Source organism: Nelumbo nucifera, chromosome 5 (genome assembly GCF_055504915.1).
Source record: "Nelumbo nucifera cultivar China Antique chromosome 5, China Antique-T2T, whole genome shotgun sequence".
Classification (NCBI taxonomy): Eukaryota; Viridiplantae; Streptophyta; class Magnoliopsida; order Proteales; family Nelumbonaceae; genus Nelumbo; species Nelumbo nucifera.
In genome coordinates, this window is record NC_142653.1 from 80,924,127 (window position 1) to 80,950,750 (window position 26,624).

The 26,624-nt window shown below is 37.7% G+C and overlaps 2 protein-coding genes across 9 annotated transcripts in view; both read left to right on the forward strand.

Annotated features, from left to right (window-relative positions):
- Nucleotides 1-4,312, forward strand: part of LOC104593835 (uncharacterized) — a 40,617-nt gene extending 36,305 nt beyond the window's left edge. For 3 of the 8 annotated variants that reach the window (XM_010253857.3, XM_088888843.1, XM_088888847.1), the window contains 2 exons: nt 3,670-3,870; nt 3,989-4,312. In XM_010253857.3, the coding sequence (XP_010252159.1) occupies nt 3,697-3,870; nt 3,989-4,060 (246 nt within the window). In that variant the 5' untranslated portion in view covers nt 3,670-3,696 and the 3' untranslated portion in view covers nt 4,061-4,312. Of the gene's footprint in view, nt 1-1,328; nt 1,377-3,666; nt 3,871-3,988 lie in introns of all 8 variants that reach the window. The other 5 variants (XM_010253858.3, XM_088888845.1, XM_088888846.1 and 2 more) reach the window with 4 other exon arrangements.
- Nucleotides 4,313-10,960: 6,648 nt separating this feature from the next.
- The window catches only part of LOC104593834 (uncharacterized), a 32,245-nt gene continuing 16,581 nt past the window's right edge, over nt 10,961-26,624 (forward strand). Inside the window, exons 1-2 of the mRNA XM_010253856.3 lie at nt 10,961-11,347; nt 11,448-11,492. The gene's annotated coding sequence lies outside the window, so the exon portion shown is untranslated. The remainder of the gene's footprint in view (nt 11,348-11,447; nt 11,493-26,624) is intronic.

A 26,624-nucleotide genomic window follows, 5' to 3' on the forward strand; every position in this document is an offset into this window, starting at 1 on the left:
CAATTTTGCCGTGGGCAGAATCAGACTTGGGTCTCAAGTCTCATTCTCTAGTGTTGTTAATCAGAACTCCCTATTGTTATCTTTTTGTCATGCTGATCATGTTCTGTTGTGTCTGTTATGATGTAAGATGTGCAGCTTGTGTGGAGCTCTTTAGAGTAAAGACATAATTTTCAGCAGAAAGAGTAGATCTTTGGAGGAGGTAATAGATTGCATAAAAGTGAAGGTTGCAATTTGAGTAAAGACATTGAGCTTCCAAAACTTCACAGTCAATGATATTATAAGAACTTGGACTGAATTAGCATGATTCTCAAGAGATAAGGACTAAGGAGAGAATCAGAATATAATGGAAACCCCCAGAAGGCAACAGAGTAAAGTTGAATTTTGATGGGTTCTTTGGCTAATCTGGGTTTGGCAGGCATAGGAGGTGTACTCAGGGCCACTTGGCATTGCAAATTCGGTAAAGGCTTGATGGCTTTGTTACAAGGTCTGTGGTTAGCTGAGCAACTAGACCTTAGACAGCTAGAGGTGGAAGGGGATTCTAAAGTAATTATCTCTTGGGCAAGTTCAAGTGGGTGAGAAGAACTGCAAATGGGCTAGTTGATACCCATTGCTAAGCAAGGGGCGGCAAGTCAACAACTTTTTTGGACTTCATTGTAATCTACCCTTGGTTTTCTGGGTTTACATGTTGGTCATCATGTTGTAATCTCCAATATAATTAATTTAATTAAATTATCTTTGCCGATAAAAAAATCTGAATTCGATCCAAAGCCTGGATGTACAAGAGGTGAATTCGAATTTGACTCTGATCAAATTTATCGGATTTTGGATCCATGGATGTGCCATTCAGCAATTAAGGAATCACATTAGATTTCAAAAAAAAAGTGCAAAACTTCATTAGAGTATTACAGAACTTCTCATTCTTTTTCTGAAATGGAAGAAAACTAACCTTGCCTGTAATTTTCAGGGTTTGATGCATTTATAGAATACGGTCTAATGGTGGAACCAAAGTGAAAAACTGAACCTGAAATAGTTGGGACAAGGTTGAGGTGACGATGACAGTTAGAATGGTGGAACAAATGTAAAAACTGAATCTGAAATAATTAGAACAGGTTTCTTTGTTACTGATTAAGAAAAATTAGAACAGGAGGTGATGATTGGGAGTAGATCTATCTGCTATTGAGCCACTTGTACAAAAAAAGACAACTGAAATAAAGATTTTACCTTTGTTGTAAAGGGAGTTCAGTTTAAACAACCTCTTGCTGTAATCTTTTTCTTTTAAAATGTTTAATAAAATTCTTTGTTACTGATAAAAAAAAGATTGGTTTCAGGGTCGGTTCTGGTCTTGGCGGTTCCAGGATTGATTCCAACTTTCCAAGGTCTACCTATGGAACTTGTTCTTTCTTTGCCCCCTCCCCCCAGAAAAATATGGAACCTGTTCCTTAAATATATTACAAAACTAATCATTATAATTTAAAGGGTAAAATAACAAAACCTCCCCTGAAGTTTCTGACAATCATAAAAACCTCCCCTATAGTTTCGACAAAAGCCTCCCTTCCATCACCATGGAAAACGTTAGACTGATGCACCAGTTTTTTCCAAATATCCATTCTACCCTTTTATAAACGATTTTACATACAAAATTACTGAAATAATTCCATTTTAACTCAACAAAAATACATATTTCAGTAATTTTGTATGTAAAATTACTGAGATGATCGTTAAAGGAGGTTCTTATTGAGTTAAAATGGGGTTATTTCAGTAATTTTGTATGTAAAATAATTTATAAAAGGGTAGAATGGGTATTTGGAAAGAACTGGTGCATCAATCTAACGTTTCCATCTGGGACAGTGACGGAAGGGAGTTTTTGTTGAGTTTCTCAAAAGTTCAGGGGAGATATTTGTTAAAATGAAACTATAGGGGTGGTTTTTATGATTGTCAGAAACTTAAGGGGAGGTTTTTGTATTTTACCCTAATTTAAATTTTGTAAATATTTTCTCTTACAATTTATTATACACATTTAAATATTAAATTGAAGAAAAACAATCAAATCACTTAAGTGACTCAATGGTCAAGTGAAACCATGGTCTTTGTAACTATGAGTGTTTAGTTCAAACCTTCACATCCTCAAAGGATTTTTGAGATTTATTTCAAGGCAAGTTTGTCTCCAAGGTCAATTCCATCAAGGTCAACCAAGGCTGGTTCCACCAAGGCCAAGCAAGGCCAGTTCTCCAGGTCTATTTGAGTAGGGTAAATCCCTAGACCCTGGAATCAGCTTGGGTGGGGTTGGTTCCAAGAATTTAGAACCAGGCCCCACCCAAAATTTAGAATCAGGTCTATTTGAGGTCGGTTTTATTTGGTTCCAGGTAGAACCTACCCATTTGCTCACCCCTAGTTTTGGGTGAAACATACACGCTTTCTTGTGGGTGTTGGGTCAAAGGCCTGACCAAGTAGGTCAATGACAGGTTGCAAACATTGCTTGAAAGTCAACTAATCCATATAAATGGCTCTTTAACCTATATATGATCATAGCCGTGTCCCAACTATATGGGTCAGCAGTGTCAGCTATGGGATCCTGTTTCACCATTCCAGTTCTGTTTAGTGCCATATCCATCATTAAATTATGAGCACCCACATATGATTTGAAAACAAAATTAAGAAGGTTTCTTTCTCAATAGGTTATAAATATCTTAAACAAGTCATTCTAGTAAGAGTTTTTGAAACGAAAGTCAGCCCTTCGAAGAAAAAAAAATTAAACTAATAATTGGCAATGTAGAGAACATAGTTTTCAAGGCAATGCCTAGGTGACAAGGCACCCTTGGAGGGCCACCTAATCGCCAAGTAGATTTATGCATAGTGTTATGAAATACTTTCATATTCTTAATTTTTTGAGATTGTAATTATTAAATAGACACTATTAAACTAAAATATTTATTTTGTGTGTTCATATAGTAGTTTTTTTTTATTATTTTCTTATTTGTTAGGGTTTAATCAGCACACACTTGCTAAATGCAGTTTTGAACCTTAAAAGACTTGAAAAACTTAACAAATAAAAAGTTCAGGTTTGGTACACACGTGCTAAATGCAGTTAGGAAGAACATAAAATTTTGTCTAATCAACTCATTTATTCTTCTTTTTGTATAACAAAAATTGGGGTTCAGCCCCTATATTTTCTGAATTTTCTTTTCTTTCTTTTTCTTCTCATGAATATGTTGATTTTCTATACTTTTAACATGAAGTTGATACTTATGAAAATTATGGGTAACTATTAAGGAAATATGATTGCTAGTTGCTATTGGAACCTAGGGAACTAGCCTAGGATATATGATTTTTATTTAAAAAAATCCATCACCTAGGCAACAAGGTGCCTCCCTGTCACCTAGTGCCATGAAAATTATGGTAGAGAACTAGGTCTTAATTAAATTGATTCGAATTACATGAATTGTATAAATCATAAGATTCACAGGTGAAATTGTAGGATTCAAACAATAATCATGAGATTTTTATAGAAAAAAATGATTTAGCTGTATGATTCAAATCTTTAATTGTATCACAAGTGTAAGATTTTGAGAACTTTGTATTCCCTTCAACATTTGAAAGTTGATTGCATTGAAATCTCTCATGACTTTGTATCCTTAGAAAGGATAATAAATGACAACATTTGTGTAGTAGGTATTTTAGGCTGTGAGCTAGAGAAGCATGGGCCGGAAAGCTGGAGGATTGTACATAAACCCCAAGAAATTTGGTAGTAAATTTGGGAGACCATGCATGAAGGAGATGATAACATTTCTCAATTGCTTGGCTCTTAACAAGAATGATGGTGACAAGTGTGTTAGGCACAAGGATCTCTTGATGGCCTGCATGGATACTCAGGTACCTACTAAATTTAATATATAACTGGTGCCAAGTGATTGTTCTCTTGTAACTGCAGCAAGCCGATGCTGATGTGGAACAAATTAATTACGCTAACGAATTTCTTTTGTGACTACAGACTGGCAAGGGCAGAAAGCCTTGGGGAAGCATCAATTACCACCTACAGAGGCTTAGCAGGGGAAGGAAGTAATTGGTGTTCCATTCAGCATATTTAACTACTTGAGTTATTCTTCTATTTGACATGAAAGGGGTTCATGGTTGCAATTTTTGTCTGTTTTTTTATCAATGTAGTCAGCAGAGTTTAGCCCTCTTTTATGACCAAAAAAAGAAAAAAATAATAAGAGATTAGTCCCCTTTGCTTGTAATGGAAGCACAAATTTATTTGATTTTTATTACTTCTAAATTAGTTCAATCGATGTAGTAAATTATGACTTGGTAAGCATTTGGTTGCAGTCAAGCTTCAAAATGTTGGCATAACAAAATTAAGACAAAAATTGGATATATTTTGATATGCTTTGGATAGCACGTAAGCTGGAAAAATATGGACATACTTGCTTCACAAATTCTATAAATATATTAAATCTAAAGTTGAAGTAATTGAAAGAATTGAATAAGGTAAAAATATATAACATGAAACAACCCATATGAGAGGAGTCCGTACAGGAATGTTGGGCCAGGCTAAAAACTTTATAAAACAACCCAGCCCATACAAACATAACTCAAAGTTCGGCCTTCATTCTGTGGAGAATTTGGAAGAGTCGAAATAGGAAAGATATTCGAAAGGAAGGATACCCCTAAAGAAATAATTATTAATAGTGCGTCTGATTATAAGCAAAATAGCACCAACACAGGGGAAAGAAGGTAGGACCAGGAGCACCTAGTACATCAGATGGATACCACCACTGGAGGGAGAGCTAAAGATCAACTTTGATGCGTCAAGAAGAGAATATGGATCGTGTGCAGTGGGAGTCATCGCCAGGAATACCATGGGTTTGATCAAGCTTGGAATGGCAAAGTCTGTTAGAAGGAGATTCAAAGCTTATTGTAGAAAGAAAGCTACACTTCCATGGAATCTAAAGAGTATTATTGAAGATTGCTATACAATTTGTGAAAGGAAAAGGCTTACAATTGAATATAGACACACTCTCAGAGAAGGCAACTACGCGGCAGATTATCTGGCTAAGGGTCACAGTCACCTAATCATATCAGGGAAAATCAAGGATCAGGAATTAGACTTGTTATGTTTTGCTGATACCTGGGGGAGACTCTCCTTGAGAGGATCCTAATTGTGTATTCACAATCACAACTTTACCAAAAAAATAAGTCTCGATGTGCAGAAGTTGTGTATCAGGAATTTCAACCAAACGATCTCTTGTTTCTTTCTTAGGGAAATTGTTTAAAACTCACCATGAGTTTTCAGCATTTCTCTTAAACTCACAACTTTTCAAAATGTCTAAAACTCACCATGTCAATCAGTTTTTATTTTCCAAAACTTGCCTTCCGTTAGTGCACCATTAATGTTTCTTAACAGAGGTGTCCATGTCAGCATAAATAACAATTTTTATGACCAAATCACCCTTGAATGATGAGTTAAAGGAAAAAGGTCTTTTTCATTCTTCATTTTTTTTTTACATTTTTAGTGTTTTGTTATAATTTCTAATATTTTTTATAATTTCTGTTTTTCATTTTTCTATTTTCTACCATCTATAAAATTTCCTGTATTTTTTGTTATTTATTTGCAATTTCTGTGTGTTTCTATAACTATTAGTGTTTTTTTACAACTTTTATGTTCTGATTTTGTTTTTCAATTTCTATAGTTTCACCCAATACTCAATATTAATCGATGTCCGTGAAAAATGACACCCATTTTATGATACACTGCTTCGTTTTAATATCAACCTTTGCATGACGAGTGCAGAAAAAGAAGCACTAGTTGCATGAAATTCCTATTTTTCCTTTTTGTTTTCACGGGGCCACAAAAAAGGGTAAGCATGTCCCCCCAACCCTGGAATTGTTTATACATTATTTTATTTCACTTATGTTATCCGTCTTAATTAATGACCTCATTAAACTTTCCTAATTAATAATTACCATTGTGGTATAAAAACTGCAAGCAATAATATTTGAACCCTAGTTATTATTTCACTTGTACACCATACTCTAATTGTTTGTCTATTTTGATTCTCAGCTGTTAATCTTTCCTTGGTGGATGTTTGTAACAAGTGTTAAAATTGATCATTACAAATTATATATTTATAAATATTAATATAAATTAGATATATTTTTTCTGAGAATAAAGTATATACATATACATTTTAGTTCATAAAGTAGTAGAGTTTCTCCACTAGAGAAAGTTGTGTTTTCTACTTTGCCATGATTGGAGTTTGTGTCTTACTCTATTATGGCCAGAGGCTTTCTGTTATGGTTAGGAGTGGTGTTTTCTAGTGATGGTGGGGGGATTAAACTACCCCAGTTAAACCACCACACGGATGCTGACATGGACCGGTGTGGACCTCGGATGAAGAGGGACACGTGGTGAACACCCAGTCAGAGCCCAACTTCCCTCACCCTTTGCTTCGTCTCTTGCATGAAGGGCATAAATCTGACCCTTGGATCCAGGGTCGAGACTGGCCTTGGGGTACAATGCGTATCCCTCAAAGCGAGGAGCACGACGACAATCCCCCATAAGTATTTAAGATCACACCACCCAATATACATTATGTTTTCCATCTCTGACATTCTAGCCCTCTAGTTCTCTTAAACTCTTCAGCTTGTTTGGCTATTACTAGCTTGGCCTAGGTGACCACTTCGTTCTCTTCACTGGCTTGAGCTTTAGAGTGCTCCTCCTTGAAAAACCACCTTGGGGCCTCTGACCTTTTGTACTCGTGGGTTGCTAAATTCAGTTCAACTCATCTAGTGTAATATGACATTTATCTATTGTTGGGATCACAAGCCGAGGACCATCACTTTGGTCGAGACAAAAAAAGGTTATAACGACGTTAGAACATGTCAAGAGGTCACCCACCAACCTTCTAAAACTTCACACCCCTCAACACAGCTCAAGCTAGGATCTTCATTCAAGTCAAACACTGGCGCTTCATCAAATAGCCTGAGAAGATGAAGTCCCAGAGAAATGAGAGGACTTGGGGGACAAGTAGTGTGAATTTCATCAGGACTATGACCACGACATGGAGGACTGCAGCGACTTTTGAAATCATGCTAAAGACCTTCTTTGACAGGGCTACCTTAGCAGGTACGTCATTGACTACCAACATCAATGCAAAACCAATTAAGCTTGTGCCGATGCACCTAACGACAATAGGGGAAGGCTCTTTGGCTTGGAAAGCCTATGCTTGGATGAACCAAGTTGAAGCCTAAGCACAAAAGTCCAAGGTGGACTCCCCCATCACGTTTACCGATAAGGATTTAGACGGAGTCTAGACGCCCCATGACGACACATTGGTGATCTTGATCAGCATCATCAACTATTAAAGTGCATCTATTCCTCGTTGAGATAGATAGTTCGGCTAACATAATCTTAAACGAGGCACTCTAGAGAGTGTAAATTGGGCAAAAGCACCTACAAACGATCAACAATCCCTTTGGTTAGTTTCTTTGGTGACACCATGAGGTTGGAGGGGAAGATTACCCCACTGCTCATAGCAGGGGAAGGACCTTTGAAGACAATACTGCTCATGGACTTCTTGGTGGTGAAGGTCTTGCACTGTACAACATCGTCCATGGTCACCCAATGTTGAACGCAATGAAGGCTCAATGTCTACGTACCACCTCGTAGCCAAGCACAACATCGGAAGTATCCGAGGTGATGAGCGCACTGCTCGACAATGCTATGTTGTAGCTTTAAAGGGGAAAATGGCCTTTTGAGAAGTCTTCAATGTCCTCTGCCAATACTTGATGAAGTTAAATCTCAGTGTGCATTTGGCCTGAGCCTGAATAAATTTACGAGATTCATGGTAACTCAAATAGGGATTGAGGCCAACCCAAAAAAAAATCGAGCCATCTTGGACATGCCATTTCCTTTAACCATTATGACATACAACACCTCACAAATCAAGTAGTCACGCTTAATAGGTTTATATTGAAATCCACAAACCAATGCCTACCCTTCTTCAAGGTTCTCAAGAAGGCAAAAGGGTTTCTTATTAACCAGTGAGTGCAAGCAAGCATTTTAACAGTTGAAGCAATACCTGTGCTCACCCCCTCTATTGACTAAGCTGAGCGGTGATCTATGCCTTAATCCAGTGCTGGAGTGTTCATTAGAAGATGTGTATGCCTCCTTTTGGATCATTATCAAAATCAACACGTTAGTTAAGAGTGTAGCTAGTCAAATAAATGGTTTTTGTTGGGTAGATTTTCTTTGATTTGCAAGGGAAGCACTCCTAAATGTTTGAGCCACTCCAACCTTAACCTTGTCTTGAGTTGTCGAACTTGTGTAGCTAGTGCTAATAAAAGTTGAGTTAAGGCCATCCAAAGCAATTTTTTTCTTACTGCTAGTAGCTGCAAAAGACCTTTTTCAGCCATTGACTAACTAATAGCTTCAAAATAAGTGTTACCCCGAGAGAGGTGGGAGAAAAGAGTGTCCTACCAGGTGTGACAGAAATTTATCACCACAAATTACGTTATAAATCCAAACACAAGAAAAGTGGAGAAAGATTCAAATAAATTAATTTCTTATATTTAAAGTACATGGGTTACAACTCTTTGTATTTCAACTCTCTTATAAAGGAGATGAGAAACCTCTGATTCTCTCTTGATGGTGCACTTCTTACAATTTGGAATTTTGTATTTAAGTTGAAGTCCAGGGTTGGTTGATGTGTTCCCATACTTCCAAGAATGAATACGATAAGTTCCTTCAATTGGGCTTTGAAAGCTTGATGAAAAGAAAGATTTTGTAGAAACTCCATGAGTGTTGTAGCTTTACTCTTGAGAAGATGATGTATATGTGACTCCCCTTTTCCAAGGGCCTTCTTTTTTTTTTTCTAAGTTTTTGACCAAAGGTCAGGTCCTCTCTCTCTTGATGGGAGACTGTTTATAGATTGCATGGTCTAATCTTCCCATGCCTTTGCTCTTGTTACCCTTTTCAAAGAGTTGTTACATTAACACTTATAAAGAGATAATTATTCTCTTAATCATCAACTAAATTTCCATATGTTTTTTAATTGACTAGAGATTTGATTGACCCCCCTTACCTTTTGGAGAGAAGAAGCTTGGCAAATTGCCATTTTATGGAGATAATGATTTTTAATCAATTATTTTCTCTTTAATACCAGTTGGATTTTCATCATTAGCATATAAGAAAGGCTTTAGTTGGATTTATTTCCATAAACCACCAAGACTTGAATTAATTTAAATTTACATTTGAATGTGATTTCATGGTGAACCCCACATGTATACCCTCCTCTTATGTTAGTGGACTTGTAGAAACAAGGCCCAAAAGGAAAAAACTCACACCAAGGCCCATACAAATTTGAGCTTATGGAATAGGGTCCAAACAGAAAGGACTCCTGCACTCAGGCCCATGAGCAAATTTAAGTCCAAGGAGGCAATGCCCATTTAAAAATTCCATAAAAATTTTATTGCCTATAACATTTTTTGCGGCTTACCAAACAACAATTTCGACCGTTAAAGTTGAATCACTGATATGGTTTTGATGTGGTGTTGTAACCAAACATCATTATTATATGACAGCCTTCTGAAGATCAATTAGGACCAAGAATCATGTGTATTTGTGGGCAACGTTCATGGTCGATATTTTGTACACTTTATCTTCCCCAGGGACTCGTGTAAGGATAAATTTGGAAGTGCTTAATTGAAAAATAAATACTCGCCAAGTTTGGTGAAAATACACTTATTGGTAGTATAGGTATTTTCAAAATGATATAGTGGGTCAAGACAGACTAAAAAGGAAATAAGTTGATTTGGTCTTGGCCCAAAATAAATATTTATTTGAATAAACACTTATTTTTAATTTTAAGTACTCTCACATTTAGCTTAAAAATGTTACAAAAACTATGGTGCTGAGAGACATATACAAGCCAATCGAGGATGGCTTAGTTAATATGTTACTTGGATTGTTCCAACGGATATGTGGATTCAAGTCCTGCTTCCACCGACTTTGGAGAAAAAAGTTAGTAGTATGTGTGTAATTCCAAAAAAAAAAAAAATACAAAGACATGATACAAAAAAGGCTTAGACCAATCAAAACCCACCCCCAAATGAATTTTGATAAAAAATAAAAATCCAAGCAATTGGTTACTAGACCTGTTCAATAAAAGTATTCACAACTGAAACAATATTCATATATCCAAGGATTTTTTATCAGAGCATGCAATAAATTTACACTTGAAAATTTTCTATAAAATTTGTAGATTCCAACTTTACAATATTATGATCAAGTTTTTAAACTAACCATGGCATCATGGAAGCACAATGGATCGTGAGAAAACTAGGCAATAGAAAACACAAGTTGAATCGCCTAGTTGTATGCAAGAAATATAGGGGAAAACAATGAAAAAATACAGAGTGAACTCGGCTTCAGTTAGTGCATTAGGAATATCTCCCAATGAAATAAAGTATTTAGGTACAGAAGTATTCTCAATGCAAAGCTGTAAAGACTGTTCGAACAATGTTTGAATGGACCTTGCACTGACTGAAACTGATCTCGAATTATACATACGATTTCAAATGACATCAAAGCAGAGTATTGTACCAGTAGTACAGAGAGCTGTTGGGGGTGAAATGACGGGGAAGAAGAAGAGATCATATCAGCCCCCCACAACGTCCCATAATACATTTCTATCATGTATTGGGAACATCTCCTGATAATAATACCAGAAATGATGATATCATCAGTAGAAAATGTTCCCAATACACGAGGGGGTGTACCGTGGGGGGCAATCTTATGGGGGGTTGATTTGAACTCCAAGAAAAATGAAGGGCTGCGGGGGTAGGGTGGGGTTTATTGATTGGTTTTATGATCAACACCAAATTTACATTTTTGCCCATATTTTCATAGTAACACGTGTTCGTTATTTTAAGCTTACATCGGCGAGAATCGAGATTCTGCAGTGTATTTTTTTCACTTCTCATAATTTTGCCTGTTCTTCCCATTTGGAATGAGAAACACTTCATAATTGTGTCCAAACGTGTTATCATCATCCTAAGAATCCAAAGTGATTATTTGGAGTGATGCCAAACAGCGCCAAAGAATCCGGATTCTCGCCCAGGTAAATACGTGTGGCATTCATCACACGTGAAAGCAGGCAGGGGTATAAGGGTATTACGGAAAAACCGCGCAAAAACAGGGCAGGGCCGGGCCGGGCTCGATTAAACCCTCCCTCATTTACTGTTTTCCTCTCTTTCCAGTTCCCAGTTCGCAGTCATTCCATCTTCCTCAACATTTCGCCCGACTGTAATATCACCTTCTCCGACGCCGTGGTGGTTGATCGCTCCGCAGGTACTCTTTATCTCTCTTTCGTTTTTCTTCTCATTCTCCCATCTAGCCATGTCAGTATATCCAAACACCATTTTCATGTTTTGTTTGATCTTTTCTCCAGAAAATACAGAGACCTTGTACCGTTCAATCATCTTACCGTTTACAGGTATGTGCCAAGTTTGTGTCCTTCACCATTCTTAACATTTGAATCGAGTTCTTTAATTAGGAAGTCGTTTTAGTTTTTTAAAGTCGTTTACAGTTCTTTACATATGTGCTTTATAAAACATCTTTTTATGAAGTACTGTCTCTGAAGTTTTATCTCAACATGCATAACCACTAAAGTGGGTTTTGATTATAGTTGAACTAGATGCTGAAATCTGAAAACCCATAAAAACTTCATCACATTACCATTGATGCCTTGAATTTTGAAAGGGTTTTAAATTTAGAATCTTTTCTTTCACCCTCCTCCTGTATTTGAGCAGTTATCAAACACAAACTTGCAGAAACTGTAAAAACCTTTACCTTGATTCCATCCCCATAGTTCCTTCTCCTTTTAATTTGGAGGTCACATTATTCTTGATAAAAACACCAAATGCAGGGAATAGAAAAAAAAGCATCCTAAATACAAAAGAAATAAAACATACAGCGTATGTATTGTTAAAAGAGCTACCCTTTTGTGTCCTTCTTATAATACTGTGTTATGGCCCGTCATTAAATTGATACAAAAAACCTTCAGTTAGCACCTTCTGGGATCATATTAGGCCAGAAACATCTTTTTTTTTTTTTTGGCAGAAATCCCGCAACATAAAAAACTCACGATAATTGAAATGTTAATTCTTAAATTGCTGATAAAAAATGTTAGTTCTTAAAATTTTCAAAGATTTCTATTTACCTTAGGCTGTGAGAATATACTTCGGCCATCCACAATTGTCCATGTTTTTGCTATTCAATGAATAATTAAGATTTGACATTTTACAATCCATGTCATTAAGTAAGACTCCAAATGAGAGACCCCAAGTTTAATTCATAGGGGGTGCCATGTGCATAATATTGCCTTAAGGACACAAAATTCTAACCTTGTCTCAATATACAACAAGACCACTATACAAAATATACATGCTAGACAAGATATACAGATTAAAGAGAACCTGAGTTAATCAACTCTCAAAGATTCCAAACACATTACCAATCTTCACTTCATGGGTTTTCGAGGGCTGCCAACCTTCTTTCAAGCTCATCTACATCCGAACTGCAGACAAAAGGACATAATAGTTGCAGAAGTTAGAAAATTGCTTTTACAAGTAAGTGGAAAAATCTGAGGCTGGTTGTGAAACTCTTTGAGAGGATGTCTAATTTGAGGATTAATCGGTCAAAGAGCTTATTGGCTGGAACCAACATTGAAGAGGATGAGTTAGATTTCTAGCAAATTCCCTAGGCTGTGAGAAAGGTGAGTGGCCAATGAAATATTTGGGCTTACCCCTTGGAGACAACCCTAGATCTGCTAGTTTTTGGGCTTCGGTGGTGGAAAGGATCGAGAAATGCTTGGCAGCGTGGAAAAAGAACTATATCTCACTGGGGGGGAGAATAACCCTAATTAAGTCCACCTTAGCAAATCTTCCAGTGTACTACATGTCAGTGTTTAGGATGCCACAAGGGATAGTGAGGAGAATTGAAAAAATCATGAGGGATTTTCTCTGGGTGTCAAGGGGAAAAAAGAATGATCATTTGGTTAGATGGGAAAAGGTGAGGAAATTGAAAGGGGAAGGGGGGTTTGGGAATAGGTAATGTTAGATTGAAGAATCAGTCTTTGCTTAACAAATGGCTTTGGAGGTTTTCAAATGAAAATGGGAAATTATGGCACAGAGTGGTTGCAAGCATTCATGGCATGTCGAGCAACAAATGGAATGCTGGATGTCTCCATAGGGCTAACTTGGCTGCTCCCTGGAAGGCCATCCATGATGTTCTCCCTACATTCCTAAATTTTATCAGGTATGACTTGTCTTCTAGTAGTAAAATCAAATTTTGGGAGGATGTGTGGATTGGAGATACTCCTTTGGGTGAGAAATTTCCTTCTCTTTGTGACCTGTCCAGGTTCAAGGGTAAGCCTATTTCAGATTTCCTAAGTCAACCATCTCACCTTCCAGGGTTGAATTGGAACTTTGGATTTAACAAGAACCTTAGAGAGTCTGAACTTCTTGCAGTGTTCAAGCTGTTAGAATTGCTGAATTCAGTATTTTTTGGGGGAAGGTGGGTCAGATTCTAGGATTTCGGATCCTATTTCTGATGGGTCGTTTTCTTGTAAATCCCTTCTACATTCGTTGGTTGCCACACAATCTTCTCTTCCTTTCCCAGTTAGAGAGACTTGGTGCCCTTCTACTCCCCCTAAAATCAGTGCTTTTTGTTGGGAAGTTTTTCATGGTTGTATTTATTCCTTTGATGTACTTCAAAGTAAGAGACCAAATTGGTGCTTGTCCCCTAACTGGTTTGTCCTGTGTAAGTTGAGTGGTGAGACTGCTTTCGACCTTCTAATGTCTTGGCCTTTTGTCGGTTTTATTTGGAATTGGTTTACTTTCCTCTTTGGGTGCAGGTGGTCCTCTTCTGACAGGGCGGAAGGTTTATTCAATCCTAATGGTTTCAGTGGCAAGACAAGGAGGGGTAGGATTCTTTGGAGGTGTACTAGAGCAGCAATACTTTGGACTGTTTGGGAGGAAAGAAATGATAGAATATTTGAATGTAAAAAAAAATGCAAGGAAGCTTTAGTTGAAACAATAACATTGAGGGTGGCACATTCTGTAAAAAGCTTGAAGAAGCTGAACTTTGATGGGAGTTGTGTGGGTAACCCAAGCCCTTCAGGCATTGGGGGGGCCATTAGAGATGAAAATGGATTCATTATTGCTGTGTACTCCGGTCCTGTGGAGGAGGGTGATGTGGCAAGGGTAGAGTTTCTAGCTGCAGCATATGGGGTTGAGAAGGCTAAAGAGTTGGGTGTTAATAGATTGATCATCGAGGGAGACTCAAAAGCTGTGATAAAATGGTTGCAGAAAGGGGAAGGGGTGACATGGCAGTTGAAGAATGATTTCCGAAGATTTAAATGGATGTCAAGGAACATGTCAATCCAGGTGGAATGGGTTAGGAGATCTGCCAACAGTTTGGCAGATAGCTTAGGAAAGCAAGGGGTTCAAAGAACACATGTTTTGGGCACATTTGTAAATCTGTCCTGGGTCAGCTTACTAAGCTGATTTCTTTTTGCAACTTCTTGTTGTATCCTAAAGTATTTTAATTAATGAAATTCTTTCAAAGTTATTGATAAAAAAAAAGTAAGTGGAAAAATTGGGGTTAGCTATTCACTAGAATTTTGTCCTAGTAATAGGAAGCAAGTAAATAACTTGGTTCTAAACCAAAGTCAGAGCAAAGGACTTTACTAGATCTAACCTCTCTATGAGATAAAACTGCTGCATTTAGCATGTCATACACCCACCTAGGTTTAGAACCAAGATTAAATCTAGATGATTTACTACATTTACCCCAAAATGCAAGAGCTCACACACTGAATATAAAAGATAAGAGTTTATAAGCTGATTCCTTCTGCCACTGGAATATGTTATAATAATAAGTCAAGCAGCACAATTGTGTTAGGAGATATTAAATGCTTTTAAAGAAATAGTAGTAGTACTTGAAAACAACAGAAAAAGGGAGTTTCTATTGCCACTCCTCTTATTATTCTGCACTCTCCCCACAATTATTTTCAATCTTTGGGCTAAATAACACCAGATGACCAGAGGTCGTGTTACCATTCTGTTTTGGTTGCATCTTTACATATGTATGTATGTCTAGAAATTGGGTCTAAAAGAACTAGAAAGGTCCATATCTCCATGAGCTAATCACCCTATAATTTACACCAATTTTGGATTTTGTAAATCTCTACTAATTATGGAGTTATCATTAGTACTAATAGTGATTCAGTTAGGCTGATTTTATATTTCGGAGCAGAATGGATTAGAATTTTGATTCCACAGAAATGAACTAGCCTCTGGGAAGAATTCAAATTCCACTGAAACATAATTTGCAGGATCTTTTCTGCATTTCTCCAACTTCTATACCATGCTTTGAAAATCATCTAAATGACATTATCATCGGACTTCAGAATTGACCAATCAAATTCCACCTCCATTTTCAAATCCAAAGGCTACCTTAGACTTGTGCTCTATCAAGAGCATTTTGTTAATTAACTACTTGTTTGTCATACAAAATAGCAATAAATATATCCCAGACAAGGACATTGTGGGCTTAGATGGGTCAGAGAAGAGTTAAAGAAGATTATACATGGTTAGATACCTTCTAACATCCTCAGTCTTCTTTCCTACAACCATAAGTCCACTAGAATAATTAACCACCGAACCCCTTCTTTCTTTTCTCCTCTCTTCACTCTTCTTCTTCTTCTTCTTCTTCTTCTTCTTCTTCTTCTTCTCTCTCTCTCTCTCTCTCTCTCTCTCTTTCTTCTCTTAACCTGTAATACTTCTCTAATACAGTAAACAGTTCTTCTTCTTCTTCTTTCAAGTTTAACTGCTATATATAGAAGATTTCTAATCAGCAGTGTTGCATGGACATGAGCCACTAGAGTCAATTGGTTCTATTGATTTTGTGGAGAAGGGAACAGAAAATGTTGTTGTATTCATATACTGCCCTTTTCCTCCCTTGCCTTCTTCTCTCAGACCTCCAGTTGTAGGGAACCACCATCCCAGTCTAAGATCGAAGTCCCTCTCTGTCCAGAAAATCAATGGCGTCTGTGTAGTTCTTTGAGAGCACAGGAATCATCGAGTAATAGTAGCAGCAGACGAGTATGGAGGCGAAGAAAGCTGGAACCAAAAAGTGCCAAGGAGGAAACTAAGGAGCTGGAGATGGGAGAGTTTGTGGAGGTAGGCCGCTGGAGAAAAGCCTTGAAGGTTGAAACTAAGGAGCTACTATTTGAGGAGCTGAGATTAAATGGTCAGCTGAGCTTGAAGATCAGGGAAACAAAGAGAGGGATGGTGCTGTTTCTGTGTGTGTGATTTTATCTCTAGCCAGGGTTTTCTTCTTCCAGAAGGGTTTGTTTCTGTGTGTGATATTAAATTGTTTATGGAAGGTTTTCAATCTATTTTTTCTTACTGTTGAATTATTTGAAGTAAGATGGAGAGTTGGAATACCGAGATGAAATCTATCGGTACTGTGGGACTGGGTGTTGGAGGTAGTAGTGATATTTTTGGGTCTGGGATCATTACTATAGTAAAACTTTGATGGTACAAATTATTTGGAGTGGGCACAATTAGCTAAAATGACTGTTGGTGCCCGTGGAAAATTAGGGTTTCTCACTAGGGAGGAGAAGAAACCTAGTATAGACTCTTCCCGATGCGTGCAGGAGAATTACATGGTAATGTCCCGACTGTGTAATTCTATGTTACCTCATATTGCAAAAAATTTCCTATGGGCTAATACTGCTAAGGAGATTTGGGATGGAGTGATTGAAACCTATTCTTAGAAACAAAATGAAGCCAGAGCCTATTAGTTAAGGAATTAGGTGATAAGTATGAAATAGGGAGAAAAACGTTTTGTTGTGTATTTCTCCATGCTGAAAACCCTATGGCAGGAAATAAAACACTTAGAAACTGTGGTTTGGGAAAGTGTAAATGATGCAGCAACCTATCATAGATTGGTAGAAAGGAATAGGGTTTTTGAGTTCTTGGCCGGGCTGAATCCTAAATTCGACATTGCTAGGCAGCATATTCTTTTTAGGGAGGGTGTGGCACTCTCTCAAGCCTATGCCTTTGTCTTTGGAGAGGAAAGTTGGAAAATGTAATGCTGAGATAGCCTGGGATTGACCATTCGGCTATGGTTGGTACAACAAAACCTAAGCCAAATGGAGACGGGGGGAGTAGTGAGACTAGAATGGAAGATAAGAAGGACTTGGTGTGTGATTATTTCAAGAAGCCTAAGCATACCACGGACACTTGTTGGAAGCTTCATCCAACTCTTATGCATGCTCAGATAAGGAACAAGAAGGGCAATGCAAACGTAGCCACTACAAGAGACTCTTCGGTCCCTCTTTCCCAAACAGATTGGGAATCCATTAGAGTAGAAGCAGTGAAGACAGAATTAGAGAGGTTTGGACAGCTTATGAGTAAGAAAGATTCACTTAGCACTAGCCTTCCAGATGGACAGTAGAATGCAGGAGCTAGCTACACCTCTTCCTTTGCACATATAGGTAGTTCATATGCAACTGCAAATCTTGCATCCACTTTAGGTAAGGAGGGACCTCCCTGGATTATAGACTCAGGAGCATCTGAGCACATGACTAATGCCCCTACCCTTTTCAATTCCTATCAGTTGTGTTCTGGTAGAGACAATCTTTACAGCAGATGGTTCACATATTCCCATTACTGGGAAAGGGACAGTTAGAGTGACCAATGATATAACTCTGTCTTCTATTTTACATGTCCCTAGACTTCATACCAACCTATTGTCTATTAGTTCCGAGACATCAGGGTCATCATGTTAACAGTAGCAGTAGTAGTGGGTCAGAGTTAGTGAACCAGATTATGCTTTGGCACAATCGCTTGGGACACCTTTTCTTTAGTTCTTTGAAATGTCTTTTCCCAAAGTTGTTTGAGTTTGTTCAGTTATCTACTTTGGAGTGTAAGAGTTGTCAGTTAGGAAAGCATTGTAGATAGTCTTTTAAACCAAGTAATAAAAGAGGTACTTTTGCTTTTAATATTGTTCACACTAATGTATAGGGGCCATATCATATCCCTTCCATATGAGGATTCTGGTACTTTCTCTTGTTTGTGGATGATTATACACGATATTCTTAGATATATTTGATGAGATCATGTGATGAGGTTCCTAACTTGGTACGACAGTTCCACTAGATGGTTCTCACACAATTTGGAGTGAGAACTAAGGTTTTTAGATCAGATAATGCTAGAGAGTACTTTGAGAAGGACCAGACCACGTATTTCCTAGAACATGGGGTAATTCATTAGAGTAGTTGTGCATATACACCACAACAGAATGGAGTTGTTGAGAGAAAAAACAAACACATTGTGGAGGTGGAAAGGAGTCTTATGGTGTGTGCTTCAGTTCCTGTATAGTTCTGGGGAGATGCAGTTCTTATAGCCATGCATTTGATTAACCGTCTTCCTTCACGGGCTTTGGGGTTTAAGGTGCCATTTAGTTTGCTTTTTCCAGATGGGGAGATATTTCATATACCTCTGAGGGTTTTTGGGTGTGTTTCCATTGTTCACATTCTTGGCCCTCATCGCAAGAAATTGGATCCTAAGGCCAAGAAATGTGTTTTTCTTGGGTATGCTCAGAACCAAAAGGGGTATTGCTGTTATGACCCAGTGTCGAGGAGTAGATTTGTCACAATGGATGTTACTTTCTTTGAATCCACCTTCTTTTCGAGTGGTTCTCCTTAGGGGGAGAGTTTTGGGGAGAACTCACAATCTGTTCCTCTTCCTGTTTCTTTGGTGCCTTCATCAGTTCAGCCAGCACCTGCACCTCTAGTTTCATTACCTGAGCCACTACGGGTAGCCTCACAGAAGTATCAGTGCCGACAGATGATGGTTGACTCCACACATCATTAACTCACACCACTCTCTATCAGTCCTTCTGAAACTCCAGATTCGGCAGATACAGTTCCAGGTATTCCTCTTGAGCTTGAGCCTATTATGTTTTCTGATGATAATGTTTCTGTCCCTAACACTATTGTTGCAATTGATCCCACTGACCTTGATCTTCCCATTGCATTTCATAAGGGGAAGAAAAAGTGTACAACCCATTGGATTTCAGACCATCTTTCCTACAGTGCCTTATCACCCTCTTACCGTGATTTTCTTTCTTCCCTGGATTCTACGTCTATACCTAGGAATGTTACTGAGACTCTCTCCAAACCTGAGTGGAAAATAACCATGCAAGATGAGATGGTTGCTTAGTTAAAAACCAAACTTGGGAAATAGTTGATCTCCCCCCAGACAAAGAGACAATTGGATGTAGATGGGTATTCATAGTGAAATATAGGGCTGATGGCAAGCATGGTTTCAAATGTCGCTAATGTCGCTCGACATATGTCAATGTTGAGGCTCACCGACATGAAAATGGATGGTAATATAAAAATTACATTATGTTAGTCAACATTTCCTATATTTCGGAAATGTCGACCAAATCGGTCAAAATAACCAAAAAAAGTACAGTTTTTCCTATTATGTCGACAAGAAGTTGAGTGAAGGAGTGGTGGGGTGAGGAGGAGAGGGGGGGGGGTAAGATGGAAGGGGATCAAGTTCCATAAGAAATTAAAAAGGTTGAGAGCCAAAATAAAAGAGTGGAATAGAGATCAATTTGGTAGAATTGAGGAGCAAAAATTGGGCCTAATCTCTCGAATAGAGAATTTGGATGTAAAGGAATCTCACAATGGGCTGACCGAGGAGGACAAAGTGCTAAGGAGACGATTAAAAAAGGAGTTGGAAGAAGTGTTATTGAGGGAAGAAATCAGTTGGAGACAAAAATCTAGACACAAGTAGATTAAGGAAGGCGATGGGAACACTAGATTCTTCCATGATTTGGCAAATAGGAGACGAAGAAAGAATTTTGTGACCAAGCTAGAGATAGGAGAGGAGGTGATTACCAACCAGGATGACATAGCCAGAAAATTTGTGGACCACTTCAAATCGATTTATAGAAGGCCTTTGAGTGAGAGAACAGTCATGGAAAGGGTGGATTGGCCAAGAATTGATGAAGTGGCAAGGTGATTGGAAAGGGATTTCGAGGAAGAAGAGATTAAGAAAGCTGTCTTTCTAATGAATAGATCCAAGGCTCCGGGTCCAGATGGCTTTACAATGGGTTTTTATCAAGACTGTTGGGAGGTGTTGAAAGAGGATCTAGCTGAAGTCTTTAAGGAATTTGCAGACAATCACACTATAAGCCCTGGAATTAATGCCACCTTTTTGGCCTTGATACCTAAGAAGAATGATGCCAACCACCCAAAAGATTATAGGCCTATTAGTCTGGTGACAAGCATCTATAAAATTCTGGCTAAAGTGCTCTCATTGAGGATCAAAACAGTCCTCCCTACCATCATTAGTGAAACTCAGGGGGCTTTCATTCAAGGGCGACAAATAACAGATCAGATTTTAATTGCGAATGAGTGTGTGGAGGAAATGAAAAAGGTCCAGTAGGAAAGGATTCATTTGTAAATTCGATCTTGAAAAGGCCTATGATTTGGTGGACTAGGAGTTTCTATTAGAGGTTATGCGAAATGGTGGATTTGGGGACAAGTGGTGTAGTTGGATCTTTGGGTGTATCAGTACTTGTCACTACTCTATTCTGGTAAACGGTACGGTGAGGGATTTTTTTCCAGCTTGCAGGGGTGTCAGGCAAGGGGATCCACTTTCACCCTTCCTTTTTACCTTAGTAGATGATGTGATTAGTAGGATCATTACTAAGGCTAACAGCGAAGATGCCATTAGGGGTTGGAGAATAGGGAGACACCAAGTCCCCGTCACCCACCTTCAGTTTGCAGACGACCTAATGATTTTTTGTGGAGGTCTTAGTGAAAAGGTAGCAAACCTAAAAGAGCTAATAAAAGGATTTGAAAGTGTCTCTAATTTGAGAATAAATCTGGAAAAGAGTTGCGTAGCAGGTATAAATTTGGAGGTAGGGGAGGTCGAGGCTATTGCGGAGTGTCTTGAGTGTTCCACCTCTGCTTGGCCTATGTCATATTTAGGGCTTTCTTTAGGGGCAAATCCTAGGGAGAGTAGATTTTGGACCCCAGTGTTAGAAAAGTTTGAGAAGAGATTAGTCTCATGGAAGAGGAACTATATCTCTTTAGGAGGAAGAATTACCCTAATAAGAGCTACCTTGGCTAACTTACCTACCTATTATTTGTCTGTCTTTAGGATACCAGTTAGGGAAGCTAGGAAGCTGGAGAAGTTGATGAGAGACTTCTTATGGGAGCCGTGACAAGAGAGAAAGGATCATTTGGTTAATTGGGAAATTGTCTGCAGAAGTAAAGAAGAGGGGGGTTTGGGAATTGGAAGGGTAACTAGAAAGAATCAAGCTCTGTTAGGGAAATGGTTGTGGAAATGGCCTTTGGAAAGAGAGAGGCTGTGGCATGAGGTGGTGGGAACATTCATGGGAGGTCAGAGAATGGATGGGATATTGGTGTATCGAGGCAAGCTAACCTAGCAGCACCTTGGAAGGCTATTCACAACACCCTTCCTCAATTCCTCAATTTTATCAGGTATGATGTTTGTTTTGGCAACTCTATCCTTTTTTGGGAGGATATTTGGGTAGGAGACTCACCGTTAAAGGATTTGTTCCCTTCGCTTTTTTCTATTTCTTTGTACAAAAAAGAGGTGGTCTCAAAATTTGTCTCACCTTTGAGAACACCCTTAGATCCTACTTGGGATTTTGGGTTTCGTAGAGGACTTGGGGATGCTGAAATTGAGTCTCTTTCTTTGTTGCTTGGGTGTCTTAATCAGGTTTGTTTGGATCCCTCCAAGCCAGATAAGAGGGTTTGGACTCCTAGACCCAATGGAACTTTCACTTGTGCTTCTTTTTTCAAGTCCATCTCTCAACTTTCTACTCACCAATCCTTTCCGTCAAAAGAAATTTGGTGTAAGCCAGTTCCCCCAAAAATTGTGGCTTTTTGTTGGGAAGTTTTCCATGGGAAAGTAAACACTTTAGACAACCTACAAAAGAGAAGACATTTTCTCTGTATTTCTCCTAATTGGTGTATCCTCTGTAGAGCTCACGGTGAGGATTGTTACCATCTATTAGTATCTTGTCCCTTTTCTGCAGGCCTTTGGGGCTTGGCTACTTTCGTTGTTTGGGGGTAGTTGGAGTCTACCAGCAGAAGTTCACATGCTCTTCAACCATTTTACATTTTATTGGCCTACAAAAATAGGGAGAATTATGTGGAGATGTGTTCGTGCTGCTTGACTTGGACTCTTTGGGAAGAAAGGAATCTCAAAATTTTTCAAGAAAGGAAAGGAACAACCAAGATTTGAAAGACTATGTGTTAAACAGGGCAATACATTGGCTGAAGACCTTGGAAATCTTTCATCAATTCTCCTTTAATGACATTTGGAGAAATTGGTCAGCAGTAGCAAGGTGTTCATCTTTAAAGGCCAAATCAATTACAAGCTGGTCTCCTCCACTCGAAGGCTCAATTAAGTTGAACTTTGACGGAAGCAGCATGGGTAATCCAGGATTATCCGGAGTGGGGCGTGCTTTGAGAAATGAGAAGGGAGAGATTTTGTTGCTCTACTCAAGTCCTTTGGGAATTGGGAATTCCATCAAGGCAGAACTTTTAGCTGCTGTACAAGGGGTCCAATTTGCAAACCAGCTGGGGGTACAACATCTAATAATCGAGGGGGATTCCAAAGTGCTGGTGGGTTGGTTGAAAAATCCTGACGAGGCTATGTGGCGATACATGAATGAAATGAAGAAATTTAGTTGGTTGACAAGGAATATGTTGGTCACTGTACAGTGGGTGGGGAGATCAGCAAATACCTTGTCAGATGTGTTAGCTAAGCAAGGGGTAAATAGGGAAGAATTATTTTGGGCTCAGTTGTGATTCTTGTTTTTCTTTCCTAGTTTACTTGTAAGTTTCAAGGAGGGGCTGCAGCTCACGCCTCTCGTTGGGATGATGTATGAACTCACTCTAATTTGCTTATGAATTAATAAACTTAATACTATTCATCAAAAAAAAATGTCAACAAGATGTCGACTAATGTACATTAAAAATATAATATATTAATATATTACATTAATATAATTCAGTATATTAATATAGATTATTCCATTAATAATTTCTATTTAATATTTCAAAAAAAATTTATAAAAAGAATTAACAAAATATAAAAGCAAAAGAATAAATTAATTACTTTATAATAGAAAACATAAAATATTTTTCAAGTAATAAAATATTAACTAGTTAGTATTTTTTAAAATTTTTATTAAAATCAGAAAATGTTTATTAAATTTTATAATAAACCATATTCTACATTTAATATAAAAAATCAGAATAAATTTAATAAATTTTATACTAAATCATAATTTATTATAAATTTAGTATTAAAAATCATAATAAATTCATTAAGTTTTATAAGAAATCAGAATTTATCATAATCTTAATACTACAAAAAGGAGAATCAGTTTATTAAATTTATAATAAAACATAATGCATTATAACTTTAATATTTAAAAAATCAGAATAAATGTATTTCTATATACTAGTGTGAAATAAATACATTAGAATTTATAATAAATCAGAATTAAAAATAAGAAAAGAAAATATCAGATAACCTTGTAAAAACATCAAAATGCATAATAAATCAGTAAATTGTCATTTACTAATTTGTTATTGATCTTAGTTTCTTAGCTTTATATAATGGTTGGGAATAAGATAATATTCTAGAAATATGTATTAATGCTTCTTTTATCATTTTGCAAAATATCTTTGCATATTTCCACAATGTCTCTAATTTTTACAATATTTCCCCTCGACATTTCCGACATATGTCCTATATTTTGGTAAGCGAGATTTCCATCGACATCGACATTTTAAACCTTGATGGCAAGATGAAGAGGTACAAGACAAGGCTGGTAGCAAAAGGGTAATACTCAGACCTACGGTGTTGATTATCTGGAAACCTTTGCACCGGTAGTTAAGAAGAGTTCAGTTCGTATCCTTTTATCTCTATCAACCATCTATTCATGGCCTTTGTTCCAGCTTGATGTCAAAAATGCCTTCCTCAATGGTGATTTACAGGAGGAGGTATATATGGACATTCCAACAGGCTTTTATGAAAATTTGGTAAGGGAAAGGTGTGTAGACTCAGAAAATCTCTGTATGGACTGAAACAGTCACCTAGGGCTTGGTTTGACAGGTTCAGAGGGGCACTCATCCGTTTTGGGTACACACAAACACGGTCTGATCACACTTTCTTTGCGAAGAGGAGAGATGTTCTAGTGTCAATTCTAATTGTGTATGTGGATGATATAGTGGTGACAGGAAATGATCTGGAGGAGATTGATGATCTCAAAAAATCATTGCAGCAAGAATTTGAGATCAAATATCTTGGTGAGCTTAAATACTTCTTGGGGATTGAAGTTGCAAGATCCAAGCATGGAATCTTTATTTTACAGAGGAAGTATGTATTTGACCTATTATGGGAGACTAGGAAGCTGGGGACCAAACCAGCAGACACTCCTATTGATCCAAATCACAGAGTTAATGGTGTGGATGGTGAGTTGGTAAAGGATGTAGGGAGATATCACAGAATGGTGGGCCGGTTGCTGTATATGTGTATGACACGACCAAATATTTCTTATGCTATCAATGTTGTGAGTCAGTACATGCATGCACCTCGGGTTTAACACTGGGAAGCTATTGAGAGGATACTTGCATATCTAAAAAAGCACCTTGGCAGAGGCATTCTTTTCTCAAATCATGAGAATTTGAAGCTAGAGTCCCATACAGATGCAGACTGGGCAGGATGCTTAGATGACAGGAGGTCTACATTAGGAGTGTGTACCTTTGTAGGTGGAAACTTGATCTCTTGGGAGAGTAAGAAGCAAGCGATTGTGGCAAGGTCAAGTGCAGAGGCTGAGTATAAATCCATGGCTCATGGTGTCTCAGAACTTCTTTGGGTTAGATCTCTTTTGAGTGAGATTGGTGTGAAAGCAGAGAAACCTATGATGTTATACTGTGACAACCAGGCTGCAATCAATATTGCCTATAATCCAATTCAGCATGATAGGACAAAACACATTGAAGTTGATAGACACTTTATGAGAGAAAGGGTAACAATTGGAGAAGTCTGTTTGCCTTATGTCTCTTCAGAGTTGCAGCTGGCTGATGTTCTCACTAAAGGGGTGGCAAAGAACAAGCTTGAATATGATCTATGCAAGTTGGGAATGTGTGACATTTACTCCCAACTTGAGGGGGAGTATTGAAGAGTAATCAGTTTTATGATGATTTTTATGAGTAGATGTTTTATGTTAGTTGTTAGATAGGAGGTGGGGACTACAGTAGTTATGTGAGTCCAAATTTTATTATGTTTTTGTGTCTTATATATGCTGTTTTATGTCTTGCCGCCCTATAAGGGCATAGTTGTCTTTGGACTGTTCTATTATTTTAATATAAATAATAAGTGAAGGGGGCAGCCAGATTATTGTTCTCCTTTCTTTTCAACTTCTCTTCTTTTGCTTCTCTCTTCCTTCTTTCTTCAAGAAACTCCTATTTCATATTTTTTAATTCAGCAAGCTTTCTACTGTTTTAAGATTAATTGGTTAAATGGACAATTGGTGAAAAAAAAGGTGGCAATTAGTTGAATTGTTACCTATGGTGGTTGTCTGATTTGCTGGCAATAGTCTGGAGTTTGTGAAAATATTAGGTCTACAATGACTTTTGGGTTTCTGTGTTGGAGAGTTTCTAGGCTTTACTATTTATTCCTGAAGCAGTGTGTAGTCTGGTTTTCAAAGTAATTCATTATCTACTATTCTTGATGTAGTTTGTTTTGCTAGTTAGAATATCAAATTCTATGAGTGCAATGAGGCTGTGTCTTTTAATCAGTATTCTTTTACTCTCTGACCGTTTTTGTGGAGTCATTTCAGTTTTAATTCATATACCTAAAGGGAGTTTCATGGTAGACACTTAAGGGCATTTCTTTCTTGGTCAATCCTCAAATACAAGACTGCTTGCTGCAGAGTTGCAGGATTTTGCCACTAGAAAATGAGTGCATTGAGTTAGATATTGTAGTCCTATCTATGTCCTTACCTCCCATGTTTTCCAATATTTGACCATGAAACTTAGATATTTCATCAAGATTATTATCTGTTTCAACCTCTTATTAAGGTGGTTCAAGATCAGCATACTCTTTTTTTTTTTTCTCATTGTTATGCTACAGAGGGTGTAAGAAATATTGGATTGTATGAACTGTTAAACATTTTGTATTGGGTTAATTCTTAAACTACCCTTATGGTTTAGCTAATTGACTAAGTGTACCCTTACTGTTTGAAAATTGACTAACACTACCTCCACTGTTTCTGACAATTGATTAAGTCTACCCTCACCGTTAACTTTCCGTTATATATAATACCATGTGACTAATATATTGATAAAAAATTCCAAAAACACGCTTCCCACCTCCATTCCTAAAAATACCCTCTCTAGCTGTTGTTGGAGTAGTTTCTGCTCATCTTTGCAGCTGAAACTAATTTGAAATTCAAGAGAGAAGAACTAGAGGATAGAGAATCATGG